Source organism: Chelonoidis abingdonii, chromosome 8, assembly GCF_003597395.2.
Source record: "Chelonoidis abingdonii isolate Lonesome George chromosome 8, CheloAbing_2.0, whole genome shotgun sequence".
In the NCBI taxonomy this organism is placed as follows: Eukaryota; Metazoa; Chordata; order Testudines; family Testudinidae; genus Chelonoidis; species Chelonoidis abingdonii.
In genome coordinates this window covers 4,424,439-4,438,221 of record NC_133776.1, presented here as the reverse complement: position 1 = coordinate 4,438,221, position 13,783 = coordinate 4,424,439, and the positions used below count along the sequence as shown (strand labels likewise).

At 44.7% G+C, this 13,783-nt stretch overlaps 1 protein-coding gene across 7 annotated transcripts in view; it reads left to right on the top strand.

Moving 5' to 3' along the window:
- Positions 1-13,783, top strand: part of LPP (LIM domain containing preferred translocation partner in lipoma) — a 454,652-nt gene that overhangs the window by 422,725 nt on the left and 18,144 nt on the right. For all 7 annotated transcript variants that reach the window (XM_032777311.2, XM_032777310.2, XM_032777322.2 and 4 more), the window contains 2 exons: positions 9,391-9,569; positions 13,104-13,224. In XM_032777311.2, the coding sequence (XP_032633202.1) occupies positions 9,391-9,569; positions 13,104-13,224 (300 nt within the window). The remainder of the gene's footprint in view (positions 1-9,390; positions 9,570-13,103; positions 13,225-13,783) is intronic.

Genomic DNA, 13,783 nt, shown 5'->3' with positions numbered 1-13,783 from the left:
CTCCTCAGCCAGCTCTTTAAGGACTCTTGGGTGCAAGTTATCAAGGCCTACTATTTAAAAATGTTTATCACTAGCAGATACTGTTTAACATCCTCCTTGATTACTAACGGACTTCCTCATCATCCTGTGACAGAAACACAATATCCTGCTTCTTTCCAAATACAGAACAAAAGTATTTATTGAACACTTCTGCCTCTTCCTGTATCATTAACTGTTTGTGTCTCCATCTAGTAATGTGTCTACACCATTTCTAGGAATTCTTTTGTTCCTAATATATTCTCGTATTGCACTGAGTGCCATATTTTTGCCCTCATGTCTTTAGCTTCCCTTGTCAGTTTTTAACACTTCATAATTTCTAATGTATTTTAATTGCTATTTCCTCTTTTCCTCATTTGTTATATATCCCATTTTATTTCTGATTGCTGCTTTCACTTTGCCATTGGGATAGGCATTTACCCCAAGTTGTCTTCTTTCTTGATCGTGGAATCATTTTTTTTTTTTTTTTGCCAGCTAATTAACTCTATTTAAAGAACTCCCAATTTTCATTTACATTTTTCTGTCTGAATTTTTTCTCCAATTAATTTTACCCAGCTTTGGAAAATTAGCCCCTTTGAAACCCTAAGTATATACATTACGGGTAGGGACTGTTCTCTGTTTACTCATATTCTATGTAATCATGGCATGAACCCTGGTTTCTAGGCAACCGCAAACTTCCAATCTGATGATTAATTTCTCTTTGTCCATCATAATGAGATCCAAAATAGTTAGCTCATGTTGGATGCAGTAACTGAAGTTCCACATAACACCACAATTTTTCTTTCTACACATTACAGACAGATACTTAAAGAGTAACTCATCCTTTGCTGTAGTGTGATCTGATGATCTGTAACAGATACATTCCTTGGCTTTATTAGTTAGCACATTGATCCATGTGCATTCAAGATCCTACAGTTCTGAGTTATCAATAATTCTAAACAGGTAGCAGCATCTTTAATGCAGAGTGCCTACTTCACACTTCTTCCTAAACAGGATATCACCAGAGATTTTTACCATTCCAGTCACATGAAACATCCCACCAGGTTTTAATCATTCCAATTCTATCAAATTTGTTCTCATCATTGAGACTTCCCGGTTCCTCTTGCTTTTACACAGACTCCTGCCATTGGTATACAAGCAACTGAAACATTTCTTCACATTCTGTGCCACAGTAGTTCAATTTGTTCCTGACACACTGAGCTTCAGTTTGTACTGCATTTGCCTTCTAAGCACCCTCCCCTAGCACTACTGGTTTAACATCCTCCTGACTGCCCCAGCTCGTCTCCCAACTGAAAAGATTGCCCCACGCACACCTGTGAGATGCAGGCTGTCCCCTTTACCTCTCTCCCGCTGGAACGTGGCTTAATGTGCCACAAAAACAAAACCTTCACATTTACCCCAGTCACAGAGCCAGTGGTTCACCTTCTGTATTTTCTGCCTCGCCCACTCGTGGGACCGGGAGGATCTCGGGAAAGACTGCCTGGACTTTCCTCTTCTTGAGCTCCCTGAAGTCTCAGTTGTGTGTGTGTTTCGTTTGATTCCATCTCATTTGTTCCAGTGTGTATCATCACAAGTGGAGATTTGCTAGACGGCTTCATAATCCTGCCCAGTCTTGCAGTTACATAATGCGTACTTTTACTGCCAGGAGATAGCGCGCTATTCTGTTGTCCTTATGTAGCCCATCTTCTTCGTATGGAGTTACTGATGACGATTGCATGCCTTCTGGGGATGGTTGACGAGCCTCTCTTGGGGACTGCTTACTTCATACCAAAAGGATGCCCATTTGCTATGACCTGGTACCTTTCTGTCCCTGTCCTTGAAAGACAGATTTCTCAGTAGTTGACTTGCTGAGTATCTGATATTGATCTGAGACCTCTAGCTGGGTTGAATTCCCCTCTTGGTCACAAATCATCAGTCTGCTTCTTCGGTTTCTACTCTTTCCTGTTCCTTTATCGCCAGTCCCCCTCCCATATAGTGTTTCTGTTGACAACTTCAGAATCTGGTTGTCCAAGAGTCTTTGTTTCCTCAGCTGCAGCGCAGTGTTGAAATTTGCACTTCCACAGCTCCCGTCTCCTCCAGTATGTTCGCCGGCATGCACTTCCCACACCAGAACTCTGTTCTGTCCTTTGGCAGAAAGGAACACACAGCCCATGTGAGACCGGTCACAGCAGTTGTTCCCTCACCAGCATGTCTGTTATGTGGTGCACAGCCATTCCTAACTGGAGGGAACCACATGCTCTTTCCAAACACCTTATTAGTCACATCTGTTTGCCTCTCTTCTTATAGCTCTTCTCTGAACCCTCTCATTTTTCATCATGACCTCAGCCATTGTGCACGTTCTCTCTAGCTTAATTCCACCTCCTATCACATTTGCTGTTAATGCAAGCTACAAATTCCATAAGTGCAGTAGTGGAATTTCCTGCCGTGAAGCCTCACAGGAGAGGAGGAAGAGTTGAGCTGCTGCCAGTCACCTGATGCCTGGAGCAGCATAGGGGCAGCCATGGGGGCAAACCTGCAGCTGCTCTGGTTCCAAATATACAAAACTCAATTAAGTTCATCCTGAGAAGGAAAGCCGGTTCCTGCAGAGGGGAAAGCTTACCAGCCCCATTATCGTTATTCATAGAATCACAGAATACCAGGGTTGGAAGGGACCTCAGGAGGTATCTAGTCCAACCCCCTGCTGCAAAGCAGGACCGATCCCCAACTAAATCATCCCAGTTATTACTCTGCAAGTGGGAGTAAAACCACCCAGACCAAAAGAATGTTTAAAATCTCTGGAAATAGCAACCTCTAGAGGCAATGTCTATACTAGGTGCATTGCTGGTATAGCTATCCCAATTTATTATGCCAACAAATCACACCTAATGTAGGAACAACATATACCAGGAAAACTGCCTTTTACCATTACAGCTTATTCCAGCCCCCCCCCCCCCCCCCCCCCGAGTGAATGAGCCATCCCAGGAAAAGCACAGTTTTGTGGTGTAGCTGTGTCTGCGCTAGGGTCAGGGATCACACCCCAACACTCCTCTGTCCGACATAGCTAGGCTACAGAAGGCTGGAGTGTAGACCCGGGCTGAATGTTGGTGAGTCAGCCAGGAGCAGTCCACACGTCTCTGCATCATAGTCAGTGTGGAGGGAGGGAGAGAGCTCTAGTTCAAAGGGTGCATCAGTCTCTTAGTGATATTAAAGGTGTCATGAGCTCAGATGTGCGCATAGGGAGTTCCATGCACACACCTGCATGCAGCTGGCTGTCTGCTCATTGCACTGGTGTGTGGAATGGCCTCCCAGTGAGAGGTGCTTGGGACTTTTTGAACTAAATGTTTTTTTTGGCAGGGAGGTTGAGGAGGAGGAGTGTTGTTGAAACTAAAAATACTTGCAGGAAAGGGCCGGTTTCAATGAATTGCCCATTTTGAAAAAAGAATTGAGGAAAAAATTTCAAAATTGTTGTCGGTTTTGACAGTTTCTAACCAAAAAAATTCCCATTTTGGTTCGAAACAACTTTTTGGTTTGGAATTTAAGTTAGTTTATAGTTAAACAGAAAGGGAAGATTTTTTTTTTAAAAAAGATAGAAATCAAAACACCCCATCCTTTACACTGATCCTGTTAGTAAAGAGGAGAGAATCCAACACATTAATGTCTGTCTCCTGATTTAACGTGAACCAAAATGCCAAAGCAAAAAATCAGTTAGGCTTTACCCATAGTCAAAGAGTCTTTTGGAATATACAGTGTACTCGAACAAAGCAGAGTGCTCACAGTATCTTCAGCCCAAAGCCAACAGGAGGGAAATCTCCTTATCCTCCTTGGCAGTGTTCTATTGTGTTCTTCCGCATGGTTGACTCTCTGGAGGCCTGAGAGCTGAGGGCAGCACTCATTCCTACAGCTTCTGGTGATGCCTTGAAGAGGAGTGGTAAGCCAAAGATCTCACAGGGAAATCCCCTTAAGCAAACATATTCCCAGAGAGGGACGGTGAGTTGGAGTCTGAAATTAATGATTTTGTTTTTCTCACTGGTGCAGAATTGGAAGGATAAGATGAGTAAATCCGCTAGGATTAATTTTCAAGTGTGGAAGGGATTCATCAACGGAAGGGCAATTAAAATGCTTGTCTCACTCAGACGTATTAACATCAAGAGGCGACTGAGCTGTAACGGAGCTTAGCTTGGTGAGCAGAAGGCATGCGGACTACGGAAACACTATCCAGTGGCAACAGCATATTTATTTGCTGGCTTGGGCTCCCAGTCAAACTTCTATTGAAGCCCGTGTGCTGTTGAAAGTCAGATTAAATTGTCCCCAGGGTCCCTCGTGGCCTTCAGATCTATAAATGGGAGTTAGATCTGTCCTGTGGCTGCAACCTCTAGACAGAGTTGTCTAAAAGTATCAGGTACGCGCCAAAGTCCTTGTAGCATTGGGACTTTAGATGGTGAACTCTTCACAGCAAGAATTGTATCATCCTACGTGCACCCAGCACAGTGGAGTCTCACACCTGACTGGGCCACTGGTGCTGCCATGATAAAAATAATAATACGTAAAACCCCAATCCTGCCCATAGCGCCATGCCAACAGGCCCACTTTCTGCTTAGAGCTGCTTGTGGGGTGGAGGCACAAATTATTCACATCCCTCCTGTGTCATGCTCCCGCTAGTGTTCGCAAGCAGACATTCCATTTACTGACTCTTGCTCTGTTCCTGTTCTGTTTTGCTGTTTTTATCATTCTGTGGCTCGGAGACATGGACTGTTGAAAGAGAAAATGGGTCGTGCCTGACATACCTATTTCAGTTAAAATATTGGATACAAGAAATCAATAAAGGGGGAATCACAAAATGACTGGGTTGTGCTTTTATTTTTATTTACTTCGTTTTATTTTATTTCTGCTTGTGCCCTTTAGCAGTAAAGCTACAAATGCTAATTGTGTGCTCTTCAGCGGCCTTGGGAGTAGATGCTTTGTCACCAGATGTCAGGCTCATTTGTAAAAAGCCTTGAGATCTACTGATGGAAAATGCAATGTGAAAGCCAGGTATTCTTATTGTCATCTTCAAGTTTGCACCCGTCTGTTACTGAGGTATCTATTTCCTCTATCCAGTCCCAACTAATTGCTTCCTTTTACTCCTTATGAGTCAAGTTCAGTTGGGAAAAGTCAGCTTCTGCTAAACCGAAAGCCCGATTCCACATATCCTGTGCCGCTCCAGCGTTTCCTTTTTTACTAAAGCATATGGAATGGGAAGTATTTTGAACGAGGTCATAAGAAAAACAGCAACAGCCATTTAACTTGTTAGTGATACATATCGTGGCCAAGCCCAACTATTAGGCATTTACCAAGGAAAATTCCTTAGCTAATTACATAATGTTTCTCAGAACTGGCAGGATTGTAGCATTGCCTGTTGTAAATATAGGGAACCATGCAAATGCTGCAGTAACGTTCTCTCTGGTACATCAGTCACTGTCATGATGATGATAGAAAACAAGCAAAAATCCCAGGAACAATTCTTCCACCTCTGTTATTACAAGTATCTAGTACATAAGCTAAATCCTGCCACGAACGAGCCCCCAGGTCAGACCTAGTCCTTTTCACACCACAAGTAGGCGGTTCTCACGTGTCATACTGACTCTTCCAAAAATAATCTTGTGGCTCTTCTGGCCATTACAGGATAAGCGAGTTGCAGGCTGTAGCTCTGTGTGTGTCTTACCAGTCAGTTGTCGCCCGGGAAGTAATGTCCAATCACGTATGTGGCAGTATTGGCTTGACCCCGCCGAAGTCTGTGGTAATTCTTGTCCTGCATGTGTATTTCTGCACTGTGTGTCAGGAGAAGGGGCTTGCCCATTGACATTCTTGGCTGAGGCAAGCAATGACAGTGCAGTCTTTCAGCTGGCAGTTTTCACTGGGAGTTTTGGGTGCACAAGGAATGCAGGAGGACATCTGTAGGCTCCACGTGGTATTGATCAACATGAAAATATTGATCTGTGTGGTTTTATAATTCCCTTTCTGTTGGATTTTTTTCTCTTTTCTTTCTTTTCTATTTATCCCAAAGATCGCAGACCTCCCACAATCCAGGTTTTGAACATATGGTTCTTATCTGATAAGGCCAAACATTTCCAGCAAGGCTAGCAAGTGGAATTCTGTCCCAAGCTCCAGCAAAATAAACCATCTGAGCTTCTTCACAGATTTAGCATTTGCATCTGCCTGTATAGAATGCGTCTCTTTGTGGCATGCGTGTTTCGGGTGTTCGGTTTGCAAAGGCGAGTTTCACATACTGTAGTCACGCAAGCCGGGATTGGGAGGGCTGGCACGTCTGGCACAGACAATCATTAGAAGCTGATTTATATCGGTGTTTACATAACATGCTTGTGGGGAAGATGGATCTTTCAGCTGAGCCTCCTTGAAATGAAAAGCACTTTATAGCTTCAGTGCTCCCAACGATGGGGCTGGTTCAATACATAAAATCTACAAACCAAGGTAGGCAACACACAGTCTTTAATACGATTATTTAGAATCATCTGAAGTGAAATGGCTGGGGGAGAAGACAAATGTGGCATGGTACCACATGGAAAATTACAGCCTAAGGATTCGTACAGGAATTGTAAGATGGCTAAAGGGACTGGCTAAAGGGGAGAAGGCAACAGGATGTGTGTGCAGGGGAACTCTCTGAATCTCTAGTGGAGTTGAAGGATTGGCCTTGGTCAATGTTTTTGTTAATGCTCTTTTCACAGAAAGTAGGCATTCCCTAATGAAATTTGCTGATGATACAAAGTTGGGAAGGCGTCATGTATACAGAGGTGGATGGAAATATTATGCAGGAAGATCGGGATGATCTTGAAGGCTGGAGTGTCAGAATGGCATGAATTCAGTAGTTCAAAGTGCAAGGGCCTGTACTTTGGATGGGGGTTGATGCTAAGATGACTAGGAGCCACCAATGTGATGTGGCTGTGACAAAGGCAATGCGATCCTAGGATGTATCCAGTGAGCAGGGCCGGCTCCAGGGTTTTGACGTCCCAAGCAGTGGGGGGGGAAAAAAAGGCCGCGATCAGCGGCAGTTCTACCACAACCGCTTCATTCTTCTGCCGCAATTCGGCGGCAGGTCCTTCCCTCCGAGAGGGACTGAGGGACCCGCCGCCGAAGAGCCGGACGTACCGCCTCTCTCCGTTGGCCGCCCCAAGCACCTGCTTCCTTCACTGGTGCCTGGAGCCAGCCTTGCCACTGAGACATTTCCAGTAGAGATAGAGAGGTATTAATGCCATTTTAGCAGGCTCTAGTAAGACCTCATCTGGAATACCGTTTACAGTTTTGGACAGCCATGTTCAGGAAAGATGAATTGAACCTGTAACGGTCGCAGAGAAGAGCTACTATGATGGTCTGGGGGCGGAGGGTCTGTCTGATGAGAGGAGACTAGAGGAGGTTGTCTTGTTGAACCTAGCAAAAAGAAAGCTGAAAAGGAGATCCACTTGCACTCTGTAAACACACTAGATCAATGGTTCTCAAGCTTTTTTTTTCGCGGACCACTTGAAAATTGCTGAGGGTTTCGGCGGACCACTTAATGATCTTTCCAAATATTGTTTGTACCATTAGCTAACTATTGTAAAACACTTTGGATGAAAGCTCTCTATAAAAAAAAAATTAATAAGAATTAACTTTTTTTGTTCTACAAATAAAAGCACACAACTCCTATTTTAATATCAGGAGTCTTAACTTTCTAATGCGATGGATGTGCCCTCTTTCCCCTGCCGCAGCAGCCCCCAGGCTGAGGCTGAGAAGAAGGGGGTGGGCGTCTCTTCCCCACCACAGAAGTGAGGCTGGGAAGGAAGCCGTCTCTTCCTGGCAGCCACAGCCCTGGAGCTGGGGAAAGTCACCTCTTTCTCTGGCTGCCGCAGCCCTGCACATTCCAAATTCTCCCCACCCCCTTTTCTCACCCCACTGCCCCCTCCCACCTACTCCCTACTCCCCCCCAAGGCCATCACCTCACCTCACATGTGCATCTTCTTCAGGGTCCAGGCACCTAATTAGTGGAGCCACGTCTGTGCAGCTCCACTAATTAGGTGGGTGGCCCTTCATTGTATTGTGTGTGGCCACCTAGGCACGCATCTTAGAGGGAACTATCTGCCGATCACCTGAATGGAGCTCGTGGAGCACAGTTTGAGAACCTCTGCACTAGGGTTTAAACACCAGAAGGTGAAGAGCTATTTAAGCTAAAGGACAATGCTGCTCAAGAACAAATGGTATAAACTAGCCATGAGCAAATTCATGCTGGAAATTAAAAGAAAGTTTCTAAGAGGAGTGAGGTTCTGAAACAGACAACTTAATGAATTTTAAGAGAGAGGGCAAATGTATGAGTGTGATCGTATGACAGGGTTGCTTGTGACAGTAAAGGGCAACCCTGGGGCTCACTTACGGTTTATGTCTCATGTTCCTTAAAGCTCATGCTTCAGGGCTTCAGTTGGTCACCTGCAGGGATCAGGAAGAGATTTTTGTCCCCCAGTGTATTCTGGGAGATTTTTTGGTCTCCTTCCTCTGAAGCATCAGAGATGGGATATTGGACGGGTGGGCCAGGGTTCTGAGGTGACACTGTGCACTCTCTCTCTGAGGCACTTGGCTGATTCTTTCACACATACTCGGGGTCAAACTGATCGCCATGTGTGGGGTCGAGAAGGAATTTTCCCCCAGGTCAGACTGGCAGAGACCCTGGGGGTTTTCATCTTCCTTTGCAGCATGTGGATGCGGGTCACTTATCAGGGTATATATCACTTAGTCTGGGTATATATCACTTAATCATTTTTCTGCCTTTGTGGGATCCTCAATAACTGGTGAGCCTCTGACCCTCCTATTCTCTGTCTGCGGCACATCATAGTCAAGTCTCCTGTGAGCTGTTATGCTTTGGTCTAATTCCGGTTATTGGGTTTCGTGTGCGGGTGCTGGGTGTGAGACACGGGAAGTCAGACTAGATGATGTGGCAGTGCCTTCTGGCCTTAAACTTGGACTCTAAAGAAGCACTCGGTTCACCTCGCTGGTTGTGTGCTCTTGAATCCCAGTCCCTTGTGCTGCCCGAGTTGCAGGATACAGTTACTGGTTTGAGACAAGCCAGAGTTCGCCTGCGATGAATCTAAAGCAGGGTGCTCTGCTGGGGCGGCTGGATGCAGATGGGACCCTGTAGTTCTCCCCAGTGACACTGCTGCCTTGTATTCCATACCTGGTATTGGCAGGAGCTGGCCTGGATTCCGAGGTGTTCTGGAACTGCAGCTGCCTATCCCGCGCTCACAGCAAACGGGTGAAATGAAAGTACCTCAAATTCTCTTGCAGACCAGCTCTTTCCCAGCCTGTGCAAATATCTGAACTGATTCTTATGCCTGTTGGGTTTTTCTTTGCTTGCAGAACACACTGGAGCAGTGCAGTGTCTGTGCCAAACCCATCATGGAGAGGATCCTGCGTGCCACGGGGAAAGCCTACCACCCCCACTGCTTCACCTGTGTGATGTGCCACCGCAGCCTGGATGGCATCCCCTTCACTGTGGATGCCGGAGGGAACATTCACTGCATCGAGGATTTCCACAAGTATGGCCCAGACGGTTCTTGTTGGCTTTTCCTGGCCCTGGAGGCCTAAAATGTCTTCTCATGTTACCTAGGCAGGATCCTGACCTGCTGTAAATTCTTCCTGAGATTCCCCAGAGGCCAGGGACCCAGCAGGCACACCGTCCGGCATGCCAGCTTAATTGACTGGGGGTAATTGTGTGGATTTGTCTTATATCTGTCTCCCTGCCGGCGAAGGTTGTCTCAGTTCTCACAGATCTTCTTTAACATGTTCTGTTCCCCATTTGCCCTATGTGCGGACTGCATGATGTAGGCATTTCATCTTCCTAGCTACACTCCTGCACTTTCTTACCCCCCTCCTTACCTTCCCCCCACCCCAGACTCCTACTGCTACTTAGCTGTTGCCTTGAAGTCAAGGTTCTCACCCTGTGCTCAGTGCTCTGCTCATAGCTCAGAGAGCACAGCAGGGTTTGCTGCCTCCTCTGTTTGATAGCATGCAGTCAACCTGTGGAACTGCTTGCCTAAGGAGGTTGTGAAGGCTGGGACTATAACAGTGTTTAAAAGAGATCTAGATACATTCATGAAGGTTAGGTCCATTAATGGCTATTAGCCAGGATGGGTAAGGAAAGATCTCCCTAGCCTCTGTTTATGTTCTTATGTTTCCATCTGCTAGTTAGTCTTTCAAGGAGCTAGGAAAACATTCCTAATAATCATTTATAGTTTAAAATATCTATTTAAAGTGCACTGCAATCCACAACTGGAGGTAGCTTCTGTCGCTCCCCCCATCCCTTCCCTTATCACAGTTGATCTGAAAAAGACAGATAAGTAGGTATAATCAAAGCACAAATGTTTCCCCAGCTTGGAAGAGACAGGCACGGTACACCCCTCAATTAAAAGAGGAAATCAATACTGACTAATGTGGGTTTACATCTCAAGCACTTATCTTTTAATTTCTAAGGGGGCAGACTTAATTAGAGATTCGTGACATCACTGTGTGGGCCTGCAAGCTCAGAGCAGCAGACTTATGTGACAAAAGGAATCGCAGCCACCATATGGGAGAATGTTAAACTCCGGCAGGAAATGCTCCCTGAAGCTCTGACGCATCTGTGTAATTGGCAGCTGCAGAGGCCGCAGTGCGTTACCTCTCCCTCTGCATGCGTCTCAGCAATAATCCAGAGAAATGTTCCAGAGGGTGAAATTCACCCTTGCGCAGGGGCCAGCAGAAAGCACTACATTATGTCCCACTTACGCTCCCTACGCCATGTGTTGATATATGCGGGATGTTCCTCCTCTTTGAGAGGGATTGACATCCTTTAGGAAGAACTAAGTACCTTCCGGCTTGAAGGGTTAAATGGTGACTGAACCTCATACTGCTCCTCAACCCATGGGTGAATTTCACTCTCTGAGAATAGACGGCAGGGAAAGGACCTGTATTGGTTGGGTACAAGGCTGGGAGAAGATCCAGAGGATTGCAGATGATCTAATTGGGCTACTGAGTCCATCTACAGCCAGTGCAGAGTCTGTATCCGGAAGTATATTCAGCAGTTCTTTCACCCAGTTTTAGCTGATGCGAATAATGAAACTTCTATCGCTTCTCTTGGGTCACTGCTCCACAGCCTAATATGTTGAATTATTAAGAAAATGTATCCAGCGTTCTCGTTTCTCTTCATTTAATTTTACTTCCCTGTATCGCCCTGCAGGATCCCTTCCCCCAGTGTTCCCACCTTCCAAATACTTTCAGAGCACCTACATGTCCTTAGGGTGGAGAGTGAGTGGGAACCAGCATTCAGGATGTATTGGCAGCTATGGAGGCATGAAGAAACAAATAGAAAGCAATTGTGGATGCAAAAAATATAGTCAGTAAACCTAAACATTGGACACAGAACTGGGGGAGGGGGACAAACGAAATTCATAAACAGTTTCAGAAATGTTGTAAACATCTTCCTGGTCAAAAATCTTTGCAAAAAACAAAAACTAGTTTTGAAAATTTCTGCAGAATGTTTTCCTGAAAATTTTTCATTTCTGGAAAATTTCAGATTTTCTTTTTTCACCGTTTTCATTCTTTTTTCCTTTTTGCCACTGGAAAAAAAGGGGTAAAGAGGGCAGGAGGAAAGAAAAACAAAAAATTGTGTTTGCTTTTCACTTTGTGTCAATCAGAAAATTAGTGAAAGTATTTTTGGGGGTGGGGGGGGAATCCATTTTTTAAATGAAAATAGTTTTTAAAAGCATTCCAACTGGCTCTATTGACCGTTTGAAACTGCTATTGGGGTTCTTATTCTGAAAGGTGAGGAGCAAATGGAAACTGTGAAATCCACCTGCAAGACATGATTGGCTAGATGCTGCCCTAAGAAAGACATGCAGCCCCCACTGAATTCAATGGGAGTCATTTCTCTGTCTCTCTGGAAAAAAATTGGCCCATGCTGTTCTGCCTCTGGTAACCTAGATAGAGAAACGTTCAAGCATTTTTAAGTAGCACATTTTAGCTGAATTGCACAAGAAAGTGCCTGAATCCCCACATTAACTGTGATTACAGCTACGGTCATATCATGATCCATTTAAATTCTCTTTCAGAGCAATCAGCAAAGGTGCTGTTTAATTCATGTCTGTGTAGCTGCAATCTAACAAAACGCCTTGCATCTGCTGCCAACGAAATGAATCCTTTTCTTTACTCCTACTACGGCTAAGATGTTTTTTAATGGACTTAATTCTAGAGTGGTTTGTATAAAAGGCTGGGTGACAGAGTCACTGTTTCCTAGATATTTTACAAGAGAAGACTCTTTGATCTCTTCATATTCTGGCACTTGCCATGAGCATTGCCCATTGACCTGCTTCTAAGTTTCTTAGCTATTAGCCAGTGTATGTTCTGAGGGATAGGGTTTCAGAAGGGTAGCCTCCTATTTCGTGGGGAGAATTTGCATCCAAGGCATTTTCACCTGTGACTGCCAGATTGTGGATGCAGATCAAGTAGTTGAGAGATAGAACCAGTCAGATATGCTCTAGCAGTTCTGTTAGCGGTGCACAGATTGAGCCGAGCTAAAACTAACATCCCGTGGGTATAGTGGGAGCCAGATGCTTGAGGATTTTAAAACAAGACTGGATAAAACCCAAGAAAATTATAGTGCAGAGAACAATCCCACAGTGGCAGGATCTAAGGCTGCGTCCTACTTGGTCCGTCTCTAGTTTCAGTAGAGACAGGTGGGGCAAATCCTGCTAACTTCATTCATAAGAGGAGTTCTACTGATTTAAATGGCTTTATATTGGGCATATGAAACCAGCTCACTCTGGGGCTTGCACTTGAAAACCGCAATGATGAGCTACATCATCGAGAGATTGTTTAATAAATCATTAAGACGAGCAGAATATGATTCTCAGGCCCCTGCCATTGTTCTGTAGGAACTCATAAGCATCCCGTAATGTTTCCTTTTCAAGGAGGCAACTCTGCTTGCAGAGATATGTGTTGTGCCACAGTTTCGTGCAGGGTTCTAAGTTTCTAATGTAGCATACGAAGAACATGGCTGTGCACTTGGGGTTTGACTGGAACCATCTTTACTTTTCAAGGAAATTTGCCCCACGATGTTCCGTGTGTAAGGAGCCCATTATGCCTGCCCCAGGTCAAGAGGAGACCATACGCATTGTGGCATTAGATCGTGACTTCCATGTCCAGTGCTACCGTTGTGAGGTCAGTATTCCCATTGCTGGTAAGGGAAGAAAGCAAAGATTGGGTTCACTCTATTGACAGAAATGAACTTCTCCTACATCAATAATGAGCACATTCCTGTTATCACACTGGTTCTACGTTAAACTTGACTTCATTGACTTCAGCAGAAGTGACTCCTGATTTACACATAGAAGGTGCAAATGATAGGAGAATCAGGCCTTCTGTATATACCAGCTTCATTGTGTTAGCAAGAGACTACGACTCAATAATTGGAGCTGAATATTTGAGAATATGGTAATTCGTTACCTGGACACAAAGGTTGCTCCTATTTGTTTTGTTAAAATCAGCTCTAATGCATGTTGCAATGTGAGCAAGATTATATAAGTGGGTTAAAAAAAAGATGAAGTTAATAATTAGCTGGAAAATCAATATACAGCTTGTGGTTGAAAAATTTGAATTGGCATATAAACATGATCATTCTCATTCATGTATGGCCCTTGCTGTGCTTGGTTTCTGGTACATATGATTTTGATAAGAATCTGAAAGAGAGGAAGAATCAGCTTGGCACATGTAGCATATT